The 26,171-nt window shown below is 39.7% G+C and overlaps 1 protein-coding gene across 8 annotated transcripts in view; it reads left to right on the top strand.

Annotated features, from left to right (window-relative positions):
- Positions 1-24,831, top strand: part of RALA (RAS like proto-oncogene A) — a 50,686-nt gene extending 25,855 nt beyond the window's left edge. For 2 of the 8 annotated variants that reach the window (XM_061587851.1, XM_061587845.1), the window contains exons 2-7: positions 12,450-12,571; positions 15,981-16,100; positions 17,109-17,253; positions 19,565-19,773; positions 21,561-21,735; positions 22,992-24,831. In XM_061587851.1, coding sequence (XP_061443835.1) covers positions 17,140-17,253; positions 19,565-19,773; positions 21,561-21,735; positions 22,992-23,114 — 621 coding nt within the window. In that variant the 5' untranslated portion in view covers positions 12,450-12,571; positions 15,981-16,100; positions 17,109-17,139 and the 3' untranslated portion in view covers positions 23,115-24,831. The remainder of the gene's footprint in view (positions 1-12,449; positions 12,572-15,980; positions 16,101-17,108; positions 17,254-19,564; positions 19,774-21,560; positions 21,736-22,991) is intronic. The other 6 variants (XM_061587853.1, XM_061587848.1, XM_061587849.1 and 3 more) reach the window with 5 other exon arrangements.
- The last annotated feature ends 1,340 nt before the right edge of the window (positions 24,832-26,171 follow it).

The raw sequence follows: 26,171 nt of genomic DNA, 5'->3' as shown, positions 1-26,171 counted from the left end.
CATCAGATTTTTTTCCTTTGAATATATTATTTTATAGGTTTTACACACAGCACAGCAGTACAGCCCTCTGTCCCTCTCTCACCCCCCTCTCCACTTGAATAATCCAAGGATGCAGGAAGCAAGCCTAGGCTATAATAATGGAGAAAGAGGAGGCAAAGCCATTTTTCTTTCAAAATATTGCTAATTCCTTTCAAAATATCAGTATTAATTAATTGATATTAATATTGAGATTTTTGGGAAGTTGAACCAAAAATTGGACTGGTAAAAGCAATGGATAGTGGACAAAGAACTAACTTGAATCAGTACTGCCTGTTAGGTTGACTGAATGCCTTTCAAGCAGTACTGCCGAACGGATCCCATCCTTATCCCCAAGACTACATGCCTTACTTGCACTTATTTCCGGTATATTTTCATTATTCCAATGCCCTGATCCTGTCCCCATTTTTGACCATTGGAATCGGAGTTCTCAGATGACACCCCCCCCCAATCCATATTAATGCCATGTGTGAAGAGGCTGCACAGACTAGCCTGGTCAGCTACATGCGTTGCCAGGATCCATTAATCTCGCCTACCCCCCTCACCATGACAAGAGGGGAGCCAGGCTCTTGTGAGTGGGATGAGAAAGCAGAGGCAAGCCAGTTTGCTTCTACCTTGGACAGGTGCGGGCGACCTCTTCTGCTCTGGATCCTTGCCCCTCATGGCTAATAAAAGCTAGCAGGAATGGAACAGCCGGCTGGGCCAAGGAGGTGATTAATGCCTCTTTACGAGAGGGAGTGGTCCCACCCTGCCTGAAACAGGCGGTGGTGAGACCGCTCCTAAAAAAACCCTCCTTGGACCCTGATAATTTGGACAACTATAGGCCGGTAGCCAGTGTTCCATTCCTGGGCAAGGTCCTAGAGCGTGTGGTCGCTCGCCAACTCCAGGCTCTCTTGGACGAAACTGATTATCTGGACCCATTTCAATCGGGCTTTCGGCCGGGGTTTGGTACAGAAACAGCCTTGGTCGCCCTGTATGATGACCTCTGTCGGGAGAAAGACAGAGGGAGTGTAACTCTGTTGGTTCTCCTTGATCTCTCAGCGGCGTTTGATACCATCGACCATGGTATCCTTCTGGAGCGACTTACGGATTTAGGAGTGGGAGGCACTGCTTGGCAGTGGCTCTGCTCCTATCTCGGGAATCGTCTCCAGAAGGTGATGCTGGGGGAACATTACTCGAGTCCCTGGGTACTCCAATATGGAGTCCCGCAGGGTTCAGTTCTGTCCCCCATGCTTTTCAATATCTATATGAAGCCGCTGGGTGAGGTCATCAGGAGTTTTGGAGTGCGTTTCCAGCAATATGCTGATGATACGCAGCTCTACTACTCCTTTTCATCTTCGTCAGGTGAGGCTGTTGATGTACTAGACCGCTGCCTGGCCGCGATAATGGGCTGGATGAGAGCTAATAAACTGAAACTCAATCCTAACAAGACTGAGATGCTGTTGGTGGGAGGGCCCTCTGCCCAGATGGTTGATGTCCGACCTGCCCTAGATGGGGTTACACTCCCCCTAAAGGAGCAGGTACGTAGTTTGGGGGTCTTATTAGACCCGCTCCTGTCACTTGAGGCTCAGGTAGCCTCGGTGGCACGGAATGCATTCTACCAGCTTCGGCTGGTAGCCCAACTACGACCCTATCTGGACAGGGAGAATCTCGCCTCAGTTATCCATGCTATGGTAACCTCTAGATTGGACTACTGTAATGCACTCTACATGGGGCTACCTGTGAAGACGGTTCGGAAACTTCAGCTAGTGCAAAATGCTGCGGCCAGAGTTCTCACTGGGACAAAGAAATTTGACCATATAACACCTGTCCTGGCGCAGCTGCACTGGCTACCGATATGTTTCCGGGCCAGATTCAAAGTGTTGGTTCTTACCTATAAAGCCCTAAACGGCATCGGACCGCAATACCTGGTGGAACGCCTCTCTCGCTATGTACCTACCCGTTCACTACGCTCGATGTCGAAGGCCCTTCTCCGGGTCCCAACTCACAAAGAGGCCCGGAGATCAACAACTAGATCTAGGGCCTTCTCGGTGGTGGCCCCCGAACTATGGAATGCCCTCCCAGACGAGATACGCCTGGCGCCTTCTTTGTTATCTTTTCGGCGCCAGGTAAAAACCTACCTTTTCGCCCAGGCTTTTTAAACATTTTAAATTTAATTTTAAACCTAATATGGATTTTAATTTATAAACTCAATGGCAATTCTATTTCGGATTTTTATCATGTTATATTTTCCACACTTGCTCATATTTTAATTGTGATTTTATTTGTTGTACACCGCCCTGAGAGCTTTCTGCTATAGGGCGGTCTAGAAATGTAATTAAATAAAAAATAAATAAAATAAATACCTCCCTTGCTTTGGCTCAAAGCTGAAGATGGCAGGTGCCTGGATGTCCCTTTGTACTTGGCAGATGCTCAGAGCACCCTTTGGGCACAGATAAAGAACAAGCCTTTGCTGTCCCTCCATCTTTGTTGGGAGGTAAAGTCTTGTTTTCTCTCCCCGTACTCCAAGCTTAGAGCTAGAAAGAGGAATAGAGTCCTTAACCTTATGCTACATTTGAGATGTAGCATGAGGTTGGGGACAACACCCTGCCCCTTGTGGGAGAGAGTGTCTTGGTTATGACACATTTTTAACTTGCAAGTTAGGCAAGCCAAAACTTGTTGAGCCCTGCATTTGGTAACCAGGAGGAAAGGCACTACCAATGTATTTGAATAGAGCTCAGTGCAAGGGATGGGGTAAGTGCTAAGGCTAGGGGTGGGCAGAAGGTGAATCTGCATCTATTGTTAGATCTCTGGGTGATTGGCAAGAATTTTAGTAGATTGGGCAAGCCTGAAGTCTGCCCATTCCTGCTCTACATAGTTATGTCAGTATATGCCTTTCCTCGTGCTTCCTGAACTCTTGGACAGCAGCACTATCCCCTAGCTGCTCCCTCACAAGTGCATTTTATGAAAGGGAAGTTTTACCTGAGTCCTTCTAATGTGAGAGGCCTTTTTTATAACCTTGGATGGCATGGACAACTATGGCAGATGCCAGCTTCCATCTTTGCTACTAGATCTTGTAAGTGTGTTGGTGAAAAAGGTGCGATTGCATGTCTTCTTAGACTGGAGAAGCATTGGGAAAGATTTGCGGGTTTTTTAATGCATTTTTGCTTCCCTTTGTAACCTTGGGGAACCTAAGCAATCTGGAGTTCTATTTCACTGATTCCTGTAGTTTATGTATGTGAGGTGTCACAAAGCTGATGAGAGCAGGCAGCATTGAACAAGGAGCTTGGGCAGCTGCTGTGTTGCTGAAGTCAGGGCAAGTTGCAGCTGACCTGCTATCTTAAATCATGAGATTATGAATTGTTAAATGCCCCACTTTCCCTCATGGCTACTTATTCACTACTTGTAAAGAAAGCAATAGTAGGAAGAGCAAGAGCTGAGAATGCTTTGGCCCAGGGCCATATTCTGACTTCGTAGTTAAGCTGCCATTTGAAGTAGTCAGGGCAGTCTCAACAAGATTATGTTCATGAGTTTTGCTTTTGTACCACATCTGCAACTTCATTATAAATGCATATATTCCTAAAATGGAAGCCACATGAAATATATAGTTTTGGCATGCATTTAATATAATCATGGTAAACTTAAACAAACTGGAATAAGATGTGATTTTAGGACTAATATTTATTGTGTTTATAATTTCTCAAATTATTTCTGGCATAAAAGACCTCTGGTACCAGAAAAAGACAAGCTTCAGTTATATACATATTCATTTATACCAAACTGGTTATAATGAATTTTATACAGTTGCCAAGACAAGTAAGAGTGTTACTTCCTTGCTAACCAAGGAAATACAACTGGGTTTTTTTAAGTCTTGTGCTAGTGATTTTAAGTGCACATTAAAACTGGATTTTTTACGCCTAGTATCAACTGTAGAAATGATTTTCATTTACAGTATATTGGCTTTGGATTTGTACGTAGCAAAATCTCTTCATTAAATTTCTCTCTAAGCTAAAAATATTTCTATTACAGTTGTTAGTCTGTACCTGCTAGCAACAACATGAAGTTGTTCTAAGCTTCTTAACACTTACATTTGTGTGTTCTAAACCTGGATTTCTTGTGAAGGTGTGCATAATACTGTGGTTTACCCATTAAATATTCAGAAATATTTTTGAATCCAAAATAGTTTATGCTTTTAATTTATACAGATTTCTGACCCCCTTTCTTCCAGAAGCTATATGACTTTCAAGCTATTAGGGACATTCATGTGGTTAGTCATCTAACTGGTGTATAACCCTTCTCTGAGTACCCTCTCAGTCTGAATTAAGGAGAGTGGCTATGACGGAGAGTTCCTTCTTGGTTGCTCCTTGGCTGTTGAATGCTTTGCATGAAGAGGTTCACATGATGCCTATGTTAATGTTCTTTTGGTAACAGTCAAAGACTTTTTATTCTCCCAGGCCTTTTAACACAATTTTTACACACCGTATATTATTCAACATATAAATATTAATTTCTTCTATATGGAGGTTAGGAAGTTTTTTAGTCTTAAATTTTGCAAGGTTCTTTTTGGCTTGTTGGATTTGGTTACATGACTGGCTGACATATTTAACTTCTTTTGGTGCTGTTTTGTTTTTTGTATTGTAAGGATTTTATGCGTTTAAGCAAAAATGCTTTTACATCACCCGGATAACTTAAGCTATACAGTGACTAATATAATTGTGACCTTTCAGTCTGATTTTTCTGTTAAAGTTTGTCAAGTTTCCTTAAACTGCAAGAATATTTTCTATATTCTTTTCATGGCAATGGCAGGTAAGTTGACATAAGAACCCTAGACCTTATAAGCACTTGCCCTGCAATCTGGGTATGCTAATGTCTGCTGCAATATACACACAGTGTGAAGGGAAGGTATCCAGTAGACAGGTGCCAGGAAACTGGAGTTTCTTGGTATGAATCTGTGAGCATTTATGGATATTCCCTTTCACGCATCACATGTTTTGTTATGTGCCTTCAAGTCAATTACGACATATGGCGACCCTATGAATCAGTGACCTCCAGGAGTATCTGTCATGAACCACCATGTTCAGATCTTGTAAGTTCAGGTCTGTGGATTCCTTTATGGAATCAAGCCATCTCTTGTTTGGCCTTCCTCTTTCTCTACTCCCTTCTGTTTTTCCCAGCATTATTGTCTTTTCCAGTGAATCATGGCTTCTCATTATGCGTCCAAAGTATGATAACCTCAGTTTCATCATTTTAGCTTCTAGTGACACTTGTGGTTTAATTTGTTCTAACAGTCCATGGTATGTGCAAAGCTCTCCTCCAACACCACATTTCAAATGAGTTGATTTTTCTCTTATCTGCTTTTTTCACTGTCCAACTTTCACATCCATACATAGAGATCGGAAATACCATTGTCTGAATGATCCCGGCTTTAGTGTTCAGTGATGCATCTTTACATTTGAGGACCTTTTCTAGTTTTCTCATAGCTGCCCTCTCCAGTCCTAGCCTTCTTCTGATTTCTTGACTGTTGTCTCCATATGACTGTGCCAAGGTATTGATAATCCTTGACAAGTTCACTGTCCTCATTCTCAACTGTAAAGTTACATAAATCTTCTCTTGGCATTACCTTAGTCTTTTTGACGTTCAGCTGCAGTCCTGCTTTTGTTCTTTCTTCTTTAACTTTCATCAGCATTCGTTTCAAATCATTACTGGTTTCTACTAAGAGTATGGTATCGTCAGCATTTCTTTAATTATTGATATTTCTCCCTCTAATTTTCACACCTCCTTCATTTTCGTCCAATCCTGCTTTCCTTATGATCTGTGTATAGATTAAACAAATAGGGTGATAAAATGCACCCCTGTCTCACACCCTTTCCTATGGTGAACCAATCGGTTTCTCCATATTCTGTCCTGACAGTAGCCTCTTGTCCAGAGTGTAGGTTGCGCATCAGGACAATCTGGTGCTGTGGCACCCCCATTTCTTTTAAAGCATTCCATAATTTTTCATGATCTACACAGTCAAAGGCTTTGCTGTAATCTATAAAGCACAGGGTGATTTCCTTCTGAAATTCCTTGATCCGTTCCATTATCCAACATATGTTTGCAATATGATGTCTGGTACCTCTTCTCTTTCTAAATCCAGCTTGGACATCTGGCATTTCTCGTTCCATATATGGTAAAAGCCTTTATTGTAGAATCTTGAGCATTACTTGCATGGGATATTAAGGCGATAGTTCAATAATTACTGCATTCCCTGGGATCCTCTTCCTTTGGAATTGGGATGTATATTTTTATAATATTAGCTGTTTTATCTTCTGTACACGACTTAGAGATTTTTATATATATTAAGTGGTATAGAAATGGCTTAAATAATAATATTGAATGCTTCCAGTCTGTGGGCCATTGTTTTCCTTTCCATATTTGTTGACAGGTGTTTGTCAAAATTTGGACAGATTCAGTCTCAGTAGCATGCAGCAACTCTATTGGTATGCCATCTGTTCCTGGTGATTTGTTTCTTCCAAGTATTTTAAGAGCAGCTTTCACCTCACATTCTAAAATTTCTGGTTCTTCATCATATGGTTCCTCCGTGAATGAATCTGTCATCCTGGCATCTCTTTTATAGAGTTCTTCAGTATATTGCTTCCATCTTCCTTTTATTTCATCTCGGTCAGTCAGTGTGTTCCCCTTCAGTGTGTTCCCCTGATTATTCAACATCCCTACTCTTGGTTTAAATTTCCCTTTCATTTCTCTAATCTTTTGGAATAGGGCTCTTGTTCTTTCCTTTTTGTTGTCCTCTTCTATTTCTATACAATAACTATTGTAATAGTTCTCTTTGTCCCTACGTACTACTCTCTGTATTGTTGCATTTAGGGTTCTGACTGTGCTTCTGTCTCCTTTTGCTTTTGCTTTCCTACTCTTTTCAACCATTTTAAGAGTTTCTTCAGTCATCCATTGAGCTCTTTCTCTCTTTTTAATGAGAGGTATTGTGTTTTTGCATGCTTCCCTGATAATGTCTCTGACTTCACCCCATAGCTCTTCTAGATCTCTGTCAACTAAGTTTAAAGCCTCAGATCTGTTCCTTATTTGATCTTTATATTCTTCTGGGATGTTATTTGAATTGTATTTTGGCTTTATGATTGCTTTGTTGTTCTTCTTTAGCTTTACTCTGATTTTCAATATAACCAGTTCATGATCTGAACCGCAATCTACTCCTGGTCTTGTTTTTGCAGAAAGTATGGAACTTCTCCATCTTCTGCTACCAATTATATAATCAATTTGATTCCTATATTGACCATTTGGTGATGTAAATGTGTACAGTCGTCTTTTTGGTTGCTCAGAAAATGTGTTTGCAAGAAACAAATTATTGGCTTCACAGAATTCAAGAAGTCTTTCTCCTGCTTCATTTCTGTCTCCTAAGACCCATTTCCCCACAATTCTTAGTTCTTCTCTGTTCCCTACTTTTGCATTCCAGTCCTCCATGATTATCAGCACATCTTGTTATGGTGTGTGATCAATTTCTTCCTGTACGTCTGTGTAAAATCTCTCCAATTCCTCTTCCTGTGCGTTTTCTGTTGGAGCGTAGACTTGAATGATGGTTATGTTAATAGGTTTTTGCTGACCATATGGTCGTAATAAACTATCTATCTATCTATGTTAATAGGTTTCCCATTTAATCACATTGATATCACTTGCTCAGACCTTGCGTTATAGCTCCTAATTGCTTTTGCTACATCACTTCTCGCTATTAAAGCAATCACATTTCTTCTTGATTTCTCATTTCCTGCATAAAATATTTTGTAGTTGCCTGATTGAAAATGTCCCTTTCCCATACATTTTAATTCACTCACGCCAAGTATTGATGTGTTCTGTTTCTTGCTTGACAATTTCTAACTTTCCCTGGTTCATGCTTCTCACATTCCATGTTCCTGTTGTGTGCGTCATACAACTCCGGACTTTCCTTTCGCATCTGTGTGCATCTGCCTCTGGGCTTCCTTTCGGCTTTGATGTAGCTGCGTCATTAGTCACAGCGCTACTCGTTGAATGTCTTCTGACCTGGGGGTCTCATCTTCCAGCACTATCTCATGTTGGATTTTGGATACTCTGTTCATAGAGTATCTGTTTTCGTGGTAAGAGGTATTCAGAGGTGGTTTACCATTGCCTTCCTCTGAGTTTGGATGCATCTTAGTCTGGTGTCTACACTTTGACCATTCCACCTTGGGTGCCCCTGCTAGAAGTCTAGCCTCTTGGTCTAGACTCCTGACAACATTGCTGTCGGTTTCTTCAACAGTCTCAAACCCCCTCACCACATTAAGGTGTGCATCCTAAAGGGGGGGGCACCACATGTTAACAGCAGTAAATTTCAGTATATCTAGTCTGTTGAATAAAATGTGAAACTTCCACTATAATTAGCTGAAGAGTAAAATATTAATATCCAGTTAAAGTTAACTTAAACATGAAGTGGCTCTTAAACCAGGAACAGTAGATCTGTGGCCCTCCACATGTTCCTGGACTCAAATGCCTTTTGCTCAAGAAGCGTTTCCTTAGACTTTAAAGTTTATCAAGCAGCTCACATTCTCAGACAATTCAAGTGAAGTGAGACCAGGAGTACAAGAGAACACACCTGTATTCTTGAATGGATGTTCTTAAGAGTAATTTTCTTCATTCCTACCCATAATGATGGGATTTGCTGTTTTGGTGGCTTGCTTAAGAGCTAGTGTGATGCAGTGGTTAGAGTGTTGGAGTGGAACCTGGGAGACTAAGGTTCAAATTCCTGCTCAGCCATGAAGCTCACAGGGTGACCCGGGGCCAATCACTGTCTCTCATCCTAACCTTCCTCACGGTTGTTATAAGGATAAAATTGTGGGGGAAGAACAATGTTTGTATGCCACCTTGAGCTCTTTGGAGGAAAGGTAGGATATAAATGTGATTAATAATAATAATAATAATAATAACTACTTCTCATTGACAAGTAGATGAACAATGAATTGTCCCTCTGTCTTATGGTGATGCATAGCAGTAGAGATACCGAGCTAATAAAGCGGGAAGTTCCTGATTGAAATCTCACTGTCTTATACACTTGTGAGGTGGTCTTTGTCAAATTTATTGGCTTCATCCTCCATCTGACAGGGTTGCTGTAGGTATTTCAACAAGATAATGTATGCAAAATGCTTTAAACATTCAAAATAACTTTATATATGCTAAGAATTATTAGCTGTGTCCTCAGAATCATGATATCGTCTGCTGTTAAAATTGCTTTAGATAGATCACAATTCTACTGTTTAAAACTGCCCTAAACAGATCAAGGTATAGTGAATTAATATTCATATATATATATATATTAATTGTGTTAAAACTTGATAGCCATGTGGCAGTTCTGCCATGCATTATTCTAGCGTTTACCAGATTTGTACCCAGCCCTCTTCCAAAGATCTCAGCAACATATGTGATGCTTGCTCATTTTATCCTCAAAATCCCCATAAGCTTAAAGATAGTGAAGGCCTCTTCACACATTTAAGTTTTAAGTGTGCACGTTACACATGTCCAAGTGTGTGCATATTATCTACTTGATGTGCCAGAAAGTTGGGATTGACTACAGCTCTGTGCTGCATATATGCCACCATGTTGTGTGACATGCCCTGGACTTGGGTTCCCCATGTCAAATATTTAGTCACTGCATCACAGTGATACATGATATGCTGTGCATTGCTTGTTATGCCTTACCACCTGCTGCAGTAAACTGATGAGGTTCACAAACATACATTTTGAACAGACTGTGTTTCTATTATTTAAAATAGCACTCTTTGAGCCTTTGGCCATAGATATCTTACTTGTGTTTTATCTCACAGTCTTGCATTGTGGCTTCTGTGGGTGGTCTTGCTGTTTCATTCTCGCTATGACCTTTAGATTCACTTTCATAGAAGCTGGTTAAGAAGCTTATAGATGCAGTAGACTAGCTAGGGCATGTAAAAGTACACTCAGGCACTATGATTTCTGGTGATGGCATTCTTTTTCTACATCTGAACAGATCTTCTCTTTCAGGTCATGTTACATGACTCATAAAAGTGATCTTTTTGCAGAGTGTTTTCCATTGTCTAGTTTCTTACACAATACTGCCACAAGTCTCCAAATGCCTCAAGACTGCAGAGCAGTTAGCTAGCTGAATATACAACATTGGCTCTAAAATTACTACAAAGCTGATGGTTTCTCTTTCCATTACCTGGTTGGTAATGTCTGGCATTCAGAAATATTCCTGAAGTGCATCCATTAAACCTTGTAGACCAGCAGCTTTGTATGTTTTGAGGAAATCCTTGATTGAACTAGGATCATATGCAAGGTCTTAAACATTTTGCAATCTGTTTAATTCCAAGGTATTCACCTGTTAAGTAAGGTGTAGCTAATCAAATACCAACCTTCTCCTTTTGTGATCGCAGTATAAAGCAGGGGTAGGAAACCTTTTTCAGCCCAAGGGTCGCATTACATGGGTGGAAAGTTCATGGGGGCTTCATGCTTATCAAATTTGCAGATAATACACAATTGGGGGGTACAGCTAATACTGTGGAAAACAGAAACAAAATTCAAAGGGACCTTGATAAGCTGGAGCATTGGGCTGAAAACAACAGAATGAAATTCAACAGGGATAAATGCAAAGTTCTACACTTAGGAAAAAGAAACCAAATCCACAGTTATAAGATGGGGAATACTTGGCTCAGCCATACGACATGTGAGAAGGATCTTGGAATTGTCGTTGATCACAAGCTGAATAGGAGCCAACAGTGCGATGTGGCTGCAAAAAAGGCAAATGCTATTTTAGGCTGCATCAACAGAAGTATACCTTCCAAATCATGTGAAGTATTAGTTCCCCTCTATTCAGCACTGGTTAGGCCTCATCTTGAGTACTGCGTCCGGTTCTGGTCTCTGCACTTCAAGAAGGATGCAGACAAACTGGAACAACTTCAGAGGAGGACAACAAGGATGATCAGGGGACTGGAATCAAAGCCCTGCGAGGAGAGACTGAAAGAACTGGGCATGTTTAGCCTGGAGAAGAGAAGACTGAGGGGAGATATGATAGCATTCTTCAAGTACATGAAAGGTTGCCACACAGAGGAGGGCCAGGATCTCTTCTCCATCGTCCCAGAGTGCAGGACACAGAATAATGGGCTCAAGTTGCAGGAAGCCAGATTTCGACTGGACATCAGGAAAAACTTCCTAACTGTCAGAGCAGTACGACAATGGAACCAATGACCTAGGGAGGTGGTGGGCTCTCCGACAGTGGAGGCATTCAAGGGCAGCTGGACAGCCATCTGACGGAAATGCTTTTATTTGGATTCCTTCATTGAGCAGGGGGTTGGACTTGATGGCTTTATAGGCCCCTTCCAACTCTACTATTCTATAATTCTATGATTCATTCCAGCAATGGGCATGGTCAGACCCAAATGTGAGTGGGCCTAGACGTGCACAAACATACACATTACTAACACACATGGCATTAGAGACACATTTTTATTACACAAAATCAGACACATTCCTAACACACACCCTCTTAATGAGTGCAGGATCAGACACACATTCCTAACAGCCTACCTGGGCTTTGACATCAGCAGAGGGGGCCCTTATTATTGTTCCCCTCAGCAAATGTTGCTTGCTATGTGGGGATGCAGCATAGGGCCTTGTTGGGTGTTGTACCCTGGGTCTGGAACTTCTTCCTCTGGAGGCATGGCTGTCGACCTCATTGCTAACTCAAGACATGCTTGTTCACCCAGATCTATGGTGGACTTGGTTAGCCTGCTCTGGATCAGAGAATTGTGTTGCTGTGATATGGTGCCTATTTACTAAACTTCTTATGTGTGTGTTTGGGTTTAAACACCAAAACCCTGTTGTACTCTGATGGATTCTTTTCTTGATTGTTGTGTAAAACCTTCCATGTACGGTGAAAAGTGGTCTATAAGTATTTGAAATGAAATAAATAATAAATACATACACAAAATCAAACACCGATTTGTAATACACTTCCATAACACCCCTTTCAGCTGATCCGTGCAATTTTATAGGAAGGGAGAAGTATCTACTTGGAAAGAATGAAGAGTAATAAAAGAAAGGAAGAAGGAAAGGGAACAGAAATATATGTTTGGATGAGAAGAAGAAAATCAGATTCCTGGCACAGTGTGGGTGGGAAGAGGATCTGGTTAGTTGAGGCTCCGGAGCAAGTAGAAGTGATCTGTGGGTTTCTCTTCCTGTTTTCTTTGTTGTGAGCTCAGGTTACAATAGGAATAGTTGAAGCATAATACAAACAAGATAGACAAAATTATATACCTGTCATCTGGTTCTTAGCTTGATTACAAAAGGCTACCATTCCACTTTATATATATATTGTTAGTCTACAAGGTAAATGCTTTAAAAGTGGGAGGATCAAATACTTCCTAATTCCATTTTAATATTTGCAGTCATCATCAGCCTGACAGCCTTCAGCCCAAGAGCTTACTTTTTCTTTCAATGAAACCTGATTAAACCTCCAGGCAGAGAATTGCTGTATGCTATCATAAAAGCTCTTCAACGTTTAGGGCGGGTAAGAAAATTTAAATCCTTCTTCATCTGACAACTTTTCCAGTTATCCAAACCCAAATATATTGGAACAATTTCCAACAAAAGAGACCTTCAGCTCTTACCTGAACATACCCTTAATTCTTTGCTTGATGCATACTTTAGCCATCTTATTAAAAAAGCTGTAAGAATGTCCACAGAAAATCCCAAACCATGTAATTTTTGCAGAATATTCCCCCCCCCGAGTTCATAAAATCTCTAAATACTGAATCAACCAATTGTACAGAGTTCCTAAAATAGATACAAAGCCAGTAGTTAAGAACAGTGCCCACACAACTGCTTGGAGGAAACTCAAACCCACTTCAAGATTTAGAAGTGGCCTCATTATACGTTAGAAGTTTCAAAAGTTCTTCTCAAAAAATTTCCTTATACCTTGTTTAGAGTCTCATCAGTGCCTCCACGCAAAGAGCAACTTGAAACAACTACAGTCTTGGCTATGATTTGGAGAGCAACTAACTGTCCAGCTTTTTTAGAAAAAGCAAACCATAGCCTGAAAGGTATGATATTTTCCATAATGGAGGAATGAAAAAGAATCCCCAAATATTGGCAAGGCTGTCACTTGCTTGAACAGATAACCACTTAAAAATGGATCTGAATCTAAAGAAAGATCTAGTCCTATCATAATTTATAACCAACTTTCACTATTATGGTATAAATAAAATTGATTTAAAGTCCTTCTAAGACCCATCCTTGTTTTATAACAGTACATCAGCAATTCCGCGCAGTAATATACTGACTGTTGTGCTTCCCATTTTAGGAGCATTAATCTCAGGTGAATTGAGCTTTAATAGCAGATCATACAAGTACAGATAAAACAATATTCTTTTGAGAGTTGTTTACTAGGCCCAAATGTAGTTGCCAAGTCTCCCATGGATGCAGTAGCAAAACTAGCTACCACCTAAGACAGTCATCTGAAGAGAATAAATATTCTTAATCTTTTGCTGGAGTGACTGTTAACTGACTGGTGATTTAATTATTTCATTTTATGTTCATCATGGTGACAGTTAAGGGACTATGTAGGGCAAATGAGTTCTACCACCACCTTGACAGCTTGAAATCCAGCTTCGCTGCCTCTCTGATATAAGACCTCACCAGTATTGCATGTTACAAGCTGCAATTCTTTGGATGCTGAATTCTGTGGCCAATATTAAATTCTTTACTTGCAACAAAAGCGTACATTTAGCTAATAGCAGTGATCAACTTTGGTTTAATGCCTTAATTTAATATTTATTTTATTTAGAAAAAATATAAACTGCTTGATCAAAAATCTCTAAGTAGTACACATAGAATAATATACAAATTATAATAATTGGATAAATCAATAAAAATATTATTTTAAAAGTAGCTTAATTATATGTTTGAGCAGACTTGCTGAAATAAAAAAGCTTTTCGCAGGTGTCTAAAACAATGTAGCAAGGCGGTCTGCCTAATGTTAATAGGCAAAAAACTCAGAAGCATAGGTGCTGCCACACTAAAAATTAAACTTCTTAAAGATATTGCACTTGTAAAAGTGCAAGTTCTGCAATCCCAACTGTTCTTTTGTATTACATTTTTTCTCCATTGTGGCAGTGGAGAGTTTCTAATTGCATGAGAACTTTAAGACTCCGGTACTTAGGTGCCTGCATATAACTGCCTAACGTTTTCCAGGAATACTTCAGTTCTATCAACTCTGTTATCACTAATTTGACAACCATGTGTGTAAACTCAAAGGCCCCATGAGCTTAGTATTCCAAATAATGAGCAGGGAACGCATGTAAGCAGCCAAATGTAGAAACATTGTATTGGTAATCATTTGTGGTACCCAACCTTTCTGTGGGCAGTATGCTGTGAGCTAAACAATATTTTAAATGCTTCTGCCCCTAGAGTGGTGTGGTACATACTGCACTTTTAAGAAACAAATAAGTTTTGCTTAATTGCAAAATAGCTAGAAATGCAATTTGTCTGTGTATACCTTAAGTTCAATTCCCTTCCTGTTTGTCTGGGACTAAGGTCTGTTGAACACAGTGGAACTTCCTATGCAAGCTTGCTGGGCCCCCAGAATGAACTAAGGTGGCACTGCTGTTGCTAGAGGGGAAAACATGAAGGTATCATATACAGTGCCTTGCAAAAGTAATCAGACCCCTAACCAGTGCTCTCATATTACTGAATTACAAATGGTACATTGTAATTTCATTCTGTATGATATTTTATTTTGAAACACTGAAACTCAAAATAAATCATTGCAAGGCTGGTTGGTTTTATGTTGGGAAATGTTTGTGAGAAGTATAAAAAAGTGAAACATGTTGCTTGCATAAATATTCAACCCCCACACATCAATATTGGGTGGAGCCACATCTCCCTCCAATAAAAGCTTTAAATCTTTGGGGATAGGTATGTACCAGCTTTGCACACAGTGTCAGAGGGATTTTGTCCCATTCTTCTTGGCATATTCTCTCTAGGTCGTTCAGGTTGGTTGGATGTTGCTTGTGGACTGCAATTTTCAAAGAGCACCACAGATTCTCAATGGGATTGAGATGAGGACTTTGAGTGGGCCACTGTAGGACATTCACCTTTTTGTTCTTGAGCCACTCCAATGTTGCTTTGTCCTTGTGCTTGGGATCATTGTCCTGCTGAAAAGTGAATTTCCTCCCAAGATTCAGTTTTTGAGTGGACTGAAGCAGGTTCTCTTGCAGCATTTCCCTGTATTTTGCTCCATCCATTCTTCCTTTGATTTTAACAAGATGCCCAGTCTCTGCTGCTGAGAAGCATCCCCACAGCAGGATGCTGCCGTCACGATATTTCACTGTAGGGATAGTGTGTCTTGATATGGTAGACTGGCGTACCATTACTCCATTCCCAGCCACTGAACTCTGTAACTCCTTCAAAGTGATTGTTGGCCTCTGTGGCTTCTCTCACAAGTCTCCTCCTTGTTCGGGCACTGAGTTTTTATTTATTTATTATTTTATTTATATCCCGCCTTTCCTCCCAGTAGGAGCCCAGGGCGGCAAACAAAAGCACTAAAAACACTTTAAAGCATCATAAAAACAGACTTTAAAATATATTAAAACAAAACTTCTTTAAAAACATTTATAAAAAAGCTTTAAAAACATCTTTAAAAAAGGCTTAAAAAGATATTTTTTTAAAAAAAGGTTTAAAAACATATTAAAAAGCAATTCCAATACAGACTTAGACTGGGATAAAGTCTCAACTTAAAAGGCTTGTTGAAAGAGGAAGGTTTGAGGGATGGCCTTTTCTTGGCAGTGCCTGGGTGGTGTGATGCAGCTTCCACTTTATTGATCCAACTGTGCTCACTGGGATATCCAAACACTTGGATATTACTTTGTACCCTTTTCCTAATCTGTGCATTTGTATTACATTATCTCTCACTTCTGTAGAATGCTCTTTGGTCTTCATTTTCCTTCAGATCCACAGCCTGACCAATGATCCTTCAACAGTGGGGTTTTTATCCTGACAGTGTGGCAGCAACTTTAATGGTTCACAGGTGGAGGCCAATGGTAAGGTAATTGTGTCCTCGATAGGGCAATTTCTTTCATTTGTGTAAACTGGGAGCTTCCGCAGCACAGGGGTTGAATACTTACACAAGCAACATGTTTCAGTTTTTTATGTTTCTTACAAACATTTCCTAACATAAAACCAGTGTCACCGTACAATAATTTTATTTATATCTCACCCTTCGTCCCAGCAGGAGCTCAGGGTGGCAATAATTGATTTTGAGTTTCAGTGTTTCAAAATAAAATACCATACAGAACAAAATTACAGTGTACCATTTGTAATTCAGTAATATGAGAGCATTGGTCAGGGGTTTGATTACTTTTGCAAGCACTGAATCATGACTTCACCAGTTTCCTTTCTCATGGCTGTTTTTAGCCTTAAAAAAAGGCAGGAGATCTGGTCATGGTTCTCACTGATCTATCTTGGCCCTTAAGGGCCTAACTTTGCCTAGACTATGTCATTGTTTTCTTTACTTGTTTCTGTGTTGTTAGCTACTCGTAAATAAATTAAATTGAAACTCCTGGGCTTGATGTGTTGTATTCCACCTAAGATACTTGGCCAAAAATTATGCTTTTTGTCTGTGGCAGATGTCTGATAAACTGACCTAACTTAGATTTTTTTAGATCCTCCAAACCTTGGAGGCTAAATTCAGAGATTCCCCCCCCCCAGTGGTGCATTAAAGGAGTTCTGATCTGGTTTTAGTTGTGAATATATACATAAAGCAGAAACAACTGGAAGGGCGGTAAAGCACATGCTCTGCATGCAAAAGGTCCCAAGTATCTTAAATTTTTTTTGGATCTAAAAAGCCAAACGCTGTCCTTGTTCAGCAAAGAGTTCTGTCTGTTTGAATCTTACATTTAGCAAAGTGTGTTTGTATGAATTGCTTTTGAACAAAATAGAAGCAATGGGTATGCTACTACTTTATAGCTAATGACCTGCTATGTTTCAGTTAATGAACCTCCTTATAAATGTTTAAAAATTCTTATTAATGCAAGATTTTTTTTATCCAGGTTCTTTGTGTGAAATACCTGAAATTCAAAAATGGCAGCAAATAAGCCCAAAAGTCAAAATTCTTTGGCTCTGCACAAAGTCATCATGGTAGGCAGTGGAGGTGTTGGAAAATCTGCATTAACACTGCAGTTCATGTATGATGAGGTAAGAGTGTGACTCATTCATTTTTTGAAGATGCGTGTTCTCAAGCTATATATCAACAGGGTCAAATCACTACATTTTAGTTCATTTAGTAACTGATTCAGCAAACTGAGCACTCTAGTTCTTTCAGCAGGCAAATTTTTAAAATACTGTATTACAAGATTTGAGGACTTGTTCTATGGTTTATGGCAGGGATGGGGAACCTTTCTAATCAGGAGGGCCAGATTGTTATCTCATGCCAAGTTTGACGTGACATCAGCTGACCTTTTTGCCTGCAGCATTTTGAACTGGGCTTCTGAAGAATCAGCTGATTGATGGATCTTCAGAATCTGTGTTGAAATCACTGCGTAAAACTTCTCTGTATTATTATTCTATTTATATCCCACCCTTCCTCCTGAAGGAGCCCCAGGCAGCAAACACATCAATGATAAAACAATTTCTAAAAGAGGATTCTAAAATAGGTTAGAAACATTATCTGAACCAGTGATCTCAGTAACAACACCTTGAGAGGGGCTTCTGAAGCTCCACCCTTACCTGATCCACACCTGACATCATATATGACATCAGATGTAGGACAGATGGGTGTGGATTTGACCGAAATAGCCTCACAGGCCAAATGGATAGGCCTGGTGTGCCTAAAAAGCCCATGAGCTGGAGGTAATACTTTAGTTTTTATTATATAGCTAAACACACAAGAAGTAAGAGCCTACAGAATATAAATATATGAAATTAGAGCACAGGGTAGCAATACAAAGAAAATGATGACTGTACATGTTTTCCATCTTGATTTTCATTCACACCAGGAATGGAACATGGCTTTTGTGCAAAGAATTGTGAGGTATCATCTTGTCCAGAAATGAGGCCTCTTGTGTGAGAGCAAAGATTTTTGCAGTTTCATTTCTCAACTGCAGTTAATTAGTAGGCCTGAGTGGGAACACCAGCTTATCTCTTGAGAGCCTGGTACCCAAGGTCAGCCTGGCCTGGGAATGGTGGGCAGACGTGCCAGTTAGGTGTGAAGACTAGAAGTATTACATCATGAGAAAGCCCCTGATTGGCTAATTAATTCTGGACTGTTACTACGGACCTTTCCATAAATACAGGGATAAAATCTTTAGCCTTTGTTTCACTGAGTTCCATCTTGCTATAGGGTTGCTATATATAGAACCTGTGTGGGTTCCACTGTCATCTACTACCCAAGCTGTCCATCTCTTGAGGAGATGTGGGACTACTACGTCTTCTGTAAGTAGAGAATAGGTTAGTTAGTTTTCTTGTTTTGTTTTTGTGACCCAACTCCCTGTATGTATTTTTACCTGGCCCCTCTTTGGGTGTGGGTTTTAAGGAACCATTTTTAATTCAATAAAGCTACTTCTTCTTTACCAGTGTGTGTTCATTGCAGGGGAAAATAGGCTCTGAACCTGGTACCTTGGCCACTGACCACAGACTACTGTGTATTTGGGTTTGCCTGAGGCTCCAAGACAAGGTGTGCCCTTCTGGCTCTTGTCTTTTGGAATCCCTGGCAGGTTTATTTCTGGGCTCTGGGTTTTCCCCTTGTCTCAGAGTGGTTAACCAGTTTAAGGAGTGGTGGCAGTCTACCTACCTTGCAGGGTTGTTGTTGGATTACTTAGCCCTGAGCAGGGGAGATATTTTGCCAGGATCAATTGCCCTGGGTGGGAGGTTAAGTCCTGAGACTGCACATAGTGCCAGGCTAGTGGCACGCATGCATGACAATAGTAATAGTAATTTTAAGGAGGCTTTCAATATAACTCTTCTGCCATTATATAGGTTCATGCTGTTGCCTGTGTGCAGTTCTCCAGAGCTTACTTGGTGACTGTTCAGGGTTGCCTAATTAACAAATACTTGTCAAAGTTAAACTAGTCTTTTGTTTGAAGATCATTTTTTGATTCTGACACTGTTCATTACAACCTTATAACAGATTGGACCTCTGGTAGAGCTCATGTTGTCTGTCTTATAGTTTGAAGTACTGCATGCCTTAAATATTACTGCAGAGAGTTGGTGTAATATCGTGACTAAGTCTGAGCTATGATTTGGGAACTCCTGTGATTGAATCTTGCCTCTGCCATGAATTTACTATGTGGCCTTGGTTAAGGCATTCTTTCTCTCCCCACCTGCAATACGGGGAATACTGTACAGAGTTGTTGTGAAGATTACAACTAGATAACACATGTAAGGCACTTTAGACACTTGAAAGTGCTGTATAAATGTTGCTGTCAAGAAATATCTGTTTGAAATCACTGGTGGAAGTTACTGTTCAAAATGAGTCTGACTCTGTTTCATTTGTTTCATTTCTTACCAGTTTGTGGAAGATTATGAGCCTACCAAAGCAGACAGCTACAGAAAAAAGGTAGTCCTGGATGGGGAAGAAGTCCAGATAGATATATTGGATACAGCAGGGCAGGAGGATTATGCTGCAATTAGAGACAACTACTTCCGAAGTGGAGAGGGTTTTCTCTGTGTATTTTCCATTACAGAGCTTGAATCTTTTGCAGCTACAGCCGACTTTAGGTAATTGGATGTGCGTGAGAGAAACTGGCTTGTTTAAGTGAATGCAGCATCTTATTTTTGCTGTGTTAAATCTGAGTTGAATTGTACTTTTGTTTGACACTTTTCTGCCCTATGATATTGCTCCAGATACATATGAACGTTTAGACAGTTGACATCAGCCTGTATGCCAGTCCCCTCCATCAATTACATTGGACAGTTTTAAAGAAGAAATACCTAAGAAACAAAGCCCTGGATGGAGATAAGTAGATAAAAGACCACTAGGATGGCCATCGGGACAGGCTACAGCTAAAAAGGAACACTGTGTTTGAACCAGTGTTTGTGGTTTGTTCATGGTTTGTCTCTCTCCAAACATACCACAAGCAATAAGTCAAGGTTTATTCTTTGTTTACTGCTCATGGTTTGGAAAGGAACAAATTGCAAGCTTGGGTTTGCATGTCACAACAACCCACACTCCTGACTTGTTTCCTCTCCTCGGCACCACAGTCAAGAGTTGGAGATGAGCAAAGAACTTGTACGTGTTAAACCACTGTTCTTCAACCTTGGATCCCCAGATGATGTTGGATTACAACTCCCATCATCCCAAGGCCAGATGGTAAATGCTAAGGGTGATGGGAATTGTAGTCCATCAACATCTGGGGACCCAAGATTGACGAACACTGTTATACCAAGTTTATTTAAACTATCTGTGGTGTGGAAACTGAGCCATACTGTAGACTGAATAACAGTGAATAAAAGTTTCTTTACATATTGAACGCTGGGAAAATGCTTGCTAAACAGCAAAAGATGAACACAATTGGTATAGACTGCCTCTTCATTTTGCTTAAGTGGGTGGGGGGAGGGGTTTACTCTTGTGTCCTAATCTACTTTCAGCACTTAAATTCTGTTAATTCAAGATCACAGAACTTGCATTGTAGGGTTGCCAAAAGTCTGTAAGAGTGACAAGGGTTCTTGATTGCCTTTATATAGCTTGGGAAGCCATGTTGTAGGAACTATCACAGGTATGTTGGGATGGAAGTGAGTCTGTTAAGTAGGCAGTTGTGATAGGACTTTGGGGTAATCAAATGGAAAGTTTCATTGTTTGGATTAATTTAAACTTGATATCGAACTTGAACGTTAACTTAAGTGGTAAAAATTGAAACTGTTTCAGGACTACTTTAAAATATTCCTCTTTTGCTATTTAGAGAATAAAATATCAGATTGTTGTATTGTTTCCACTTAATGAAGATAATTACTTTCAGAATCTTTATTATTCATATTCCCATCTAGCTCTGCTCAGCCAGCTTCTGTGTGTTGATGTCGAACTTCTAATTCTTGTCTGGTTTCTCTTGCATGACCATGCCACAGAGTTATCCTCTTGTAAAATTAGAACAGGCTCATCTATAAGCCCTCTTTGTAAACTGTCCTAGTCTGGTCTGCCTTGTTGTCTTTCATTCTGTCAAGCCAGATTTCCTTTTTTAAATTCTTCCCCTCAAAACCATTCCTGTACCACCATATCCTTACTTTCAGTGCTATGTGATACCAATTACCACTCCATAGCTACTCCTTCACCAGCTGCTGTTCTGTGTTACTCTTCTTCTCTCTTAGTTTTATAATTCTTTTGACCATGGATTATGCAAGGTGCATATTGTGAATATCTAGTACAAAGTTGGTGCTTACATACAGTAATAGATAGTAGCAAAAACATATGTTTATTTCAGGAAGGTGGTGCTTTGAGGTATCTTGCATTTGAGTAATCAGAGAAGATTAAACTGCATGGGTCTAAAATGTGTTTTGTTTTTTTTCTTCAGAGAGCAGATTTTAAGGGTAAAAGAAGATGAGAATGTTCCTTTTTTGCTAGTCGGTAACAAATCAGATTTGGAAGACAAAAGACAGGTTTCTGTAGAAGAAGCAAAAAACAGAGCTGATCAGTGGAACGTTAACTATGTGGAAACATCTGCTAAAACGCGAGCTAATGTTGACAAGGTAAAAGCTGTTTTCCAAATACATCTTTATAAACTCCTGTAGCTTTTCATACATCATGTTTGCAAAGACTAATTATGAATGATATCCTGACTCTTCTGTATAGTTATTCATTCTTCAAGATGCATACTCTAACAGGTAGCTGAACAGGAAATATTTGAACGGCTCATTAATGAGTTTCTCTGATTTGTTGAAGTGCAAACAAGCAGTGAGTTTGAATACTCTTTCCTTTTTCCCAGCTTGCAAGGACATTTTCTGGTTTTTTAAATTGTTGTTTCCTATTATGCCTAAACTAGAAAATTGTGGTTTAAGTACTGCCAATAAACTAGGGGTACAATCCATCATTCTGAGTTTTGCTTTGCAAGCAACTTGTTGTATGCTGTGCTTGAACAATAAATTCCCAGTCCAGACATCAAGAGAAACTGCAGTTTAACAAACTTTCTGTAAAACAGAACGTCTCAATCTGGTATGAGACAAAATTGCAGAGGTGTGGGGGAAGTGTTGCAGCTCATTATCCAACAAACTACTGTCTGGACCAGCAGTGTTGTGTCTGAACCTGCTTGCAATGTTATGAGCAGTATTAATCCCAGTCTAAGTAAAATGGTTGATGGTAGCTGTGTTGCCCCTATAAAGGATGTAGCATGCGTTCTGACTTCCTTAGTTGAAGAAGATGTTAGCCAGAATGCTTATATACAAACTGGGCTCCAACTGTATATAGCACGTTTAGCTTTGTAAAAAAAAATATTACTTCATACTGTTCATTTAAAGAATTTGAGCATACACCCCGGTCAAAGAATCCGCACATAATTGTTTTAGCTCTTTCAAATGAAGTGGAAGACAGTGGTGTAATTTAATCAACGTGTTTTAATTATCTAGTATGAAGGTCAAAAGTTAAAAAAAAATAGATTTGAAAACAAACAGGCCCTGCATATCTTGAAACCTTTTCGTCACTAGAAGCTAAAATGATGAAACTGAGGTTATCATACTTTGGACATATAACGAGAAGACATGATTCATTAGAAAAGATAATAGCGCTGGGAAAAACAGAAGGGAGTAGAAAAAGAGGAAGGGCAAACAAGAGATAGATTGATTCCATAAAGGAAGCCACAGACCTGAACTTACAAGATCTGAACAGGGTGGTTCATGACAGATGCTCTTGGAGGTCGCTGATTCATAGGGTCGCCATAAGTCGTAGTCAACTTGGAGGCACATAACAAGTGTTCACGCACATGTACTGACACTTGTATTTTTCTTTCTAGGTATTTTTTGATTTAATGAGAGAAATCAGAGCAAGAAAGATGGAAGATAGCAAAGAAAAGAATGGAAAAAAGAAAAGGAAAAGTCTAGCCAAGAGAATCAGAGAAAGATGTTGCATTTTATAAGTTCCAAACTCTCTTCGTACCTTGACCGTACTAATAAAATCCATAACTTATAGCATGCCATTTGGAGGCTCCTATGACTGAAATTACTCTTAACGGTTTGGAAATTGTAATGTACCACTTAAAGCATGAATTGGGACAGCACTGAAAGTCTTTCACTGAAAAAGTTTAATGTGGCTTTGAGAGGCAGAATTCAACCGATTTCATAACTTGCTGCCTCTCACCATGGTTCTTCTGAATGTAGAGGGTTTTTTTTAATGGGCAGTCTCTCTTGAACTGTAAACAAAACATTACTTTATATGGTTTCTCCTAAAGCATACAGTTTTATATCACCAAATCTTCACTTTGTCTTCTACTGCCTTGGAAACTACAGCAGTGGTCAAAACTAAGCAAAGGTAGTGTATATATGGGGGCTTTTTTGCTGTTATAAAATTATGCAAATTAGAGAAGAGAAAATGGCTCTGTTTTCTGCTTCTATTGGGAGTCATTTATACATCGAATTAGCCTAGACAAATGGAATAAATATGGTATAATATTTGAATATGCCTTAATTTAAAAACTAAAAAAGTTAATGTAGTTAAGGATATATCTTCCTTGTGATGCACTGAGGAGTGTGCATCACTGTGAAATTATATCCTGTGTGAAGTGCAGTTTTTATGAACAATTTTTGCTAACTAGCTGTATTCTAGCAGTATATCTGATCAGAAAAGTGTGCCATACTCTGGGTCTTGAATAATCCAGAGCATACTATTAACCTGTGATTCAGTGAAGATTGCTTATGCTTACAGTGAAAGGGCCGGCATACACATCTGACATTTAATTTAAAAAGAGGGTAAAACACACTTCAGTCAGAAGTTGTCACTTATTCCTTAATGCACAGATACTGACACTGACCTCTGGCAACTAATTAATTTGGAGAAGGTATCTTCCTTAGTGTGGGGTAGAATGCGAGACACATAGTTGCTGATAGTTATATATGAAGAGCACAAATTGGTCTTGCTCTTAGGGATGTCTGGAAGATACTGATAAAATGTCAGTTTTCTTGTGTTGCTCCAGTCTAAGCTTTTCGGAATGTAAGCTGTGCATTACTTAATGGAAAAGCATTATAGCTCCTACTTCTGATTAATATCAATTTGCTAACCCACCACACTTTTCAGTATAGAAATATTGACCATGTACTTCCAAAATCCCTCATCAATACACTAAAAATGTCATTGACTAGCACATTTGGTATGTGGAATTGAGTTAAAGATAAACCACTATGAGGCTTTTAAGTTTCTTGGGTGTTGGGGTAAAGATTAGATCAGTTCCAAAAAACCTTCTTATATACATGTGTAAATTTATGAATTGACAGTTCAAGATGTGTCTGAGCAAACGTGTATTTAATATGCTAACAAGTAAACATTAGGAATGTGGCTGTTTAGACAACACTTGTTTATCAAGAATTTTCGTATGTACATTCTCCGGTAGATGCTTCCTTGTGCAGAATTAGTTTTTCATGTGCCTGACCAGGCAGATCGGTCCTCATCTTATTGTGTATTCATTTTCAGTCTGTCTAACCAGGGAGTTTAGCCACTAACATTTAGTTTGTGTAATGGGAACCAAGGTGTTATGAAGCCAATGGACACACAGAAACAATTGTCATAGGCTGATGCCTTACCAGATTCTTTTTATTTGCTATTTGAGCCATTGACTATGAATAAACTTGCATTTTTTTAAATTATTTTGTGGAATGCTAATTACAAAACTTCCATTCCAGCTGAACAAATTCACCATTTTTTTCTGTTAAGCTTTTCCAGTATATAAACTGGGTTTGCTAATGTGCAGTGTATTGTAAAGTACAGGAATCTGTGTGACTAAGGTTATAGGGCTGATGCTTCACAAAAGGAAGAAGTCACTATTGAAAGGGTAACTGCTGGGCAAATGAGTCGTAACAGAACTGTGTGAAAATAACCTATACTAACAGGACAAAATTGAATGCAGAAAGTTGTATCTTGGGACTTTGTGATCTGCCCATCACCTTACTTATCTCCTATACCCTTCTTTCTCTCGTCTCATCTCAGTTCTTGCCAAAATAATACACTAGTCTAAATATTGCAAATGGAACAAATGTCATGTTAATACAAATATATACTGACTATTTTCCATTAAGAATGTTCCAGTTTTGCTTTAAAAGGACTTGGGTTGAGCCTACTATTGTGCAGAGCTAGGCAGCTGCCTCAGACAGCAGATACTGAGGCGCGGAGACCTGACAGAACTGTGTGTGCCACGCCCCCTGCACACACACACCCCAAGCTGCCCTGCTGCAATGAAGGATGCTGTCCCATCGTCAGTGTAAGAGTCTGCCATCTCACTTTAAAGTAAGAATCAACTTCCAGTCTGGTTGGCTTTAGAACAGGGAAGGGAGGGCACCACCTTGTCCTTCACCTCAGGCAGCACAATGTCTTGGGCTGGCCCTGAAAAAAGGACTCAGAGATCAGTTCCTTAGTGGCCTTGCTACAGGGTTTTTTTTAGGTAAATAAATGTTTAACTGAGTTCCAAATTAAGTTCTTGGCAGCAGCATTGAGCTCCCTTAAGTGTGATTTCCTGTGCTCTCACTTAAAAGACTCATATTACAGATGCTTCAGAGTGCGTAGTTACTCCTGTACTGGCCAGGGTCAGTAAAGGCTTCTGCAGACTTGGTTCTCTAACAACCTGTTTAGCAAATATCCAGCTCCCATGTCAGATGGGAACCATATAGCCAAAACCTTGACTCAGACTCTGATGCAGGCATATCCATGGTGATGTGCAAAATGTATGTCTCTAAAGTGCTTTTTGCTAAACAAGAAGTGCATGAAGCAGCCCTGATAGAGCAGTTTGGGTGTTGTTGTTGTTTTGCAATTAGAACAGAATTTACAATTGCCTCTCCATGTTACATAGACTGGGAGAGAGAACTCTAGACTGCAATAGATCAGGGCCTACTTTTCTAATGCAAATAAAAGATGTTGAAGGAGGTTGTGTATGAGAAACAATTATCACCTACTCTGTTCTTGGGCAGCAGTTTGGGCACTCTCACCCCAT

The sequence above is a fragment of the Rhineura floridana genome, chromosome 10 (genome assembly GCF_030035675.1).
Source record: "Rhineura floridana isolate rRhiFlo1 chromosome 10, rRhiFlo1.hap2, whole genome shotgun sequence".
NCBI classification, from domain to species: Eukaryota; Metazoa; Chordata; class Lepidosauria; order Squamata; family Rhineuridae; genus Rhineura; species Rhineura floridana.
Note: the sequence above shows the minus strand (reverse complement) of the source record. Positions and strands in the feature narration are given on the sequence as shown.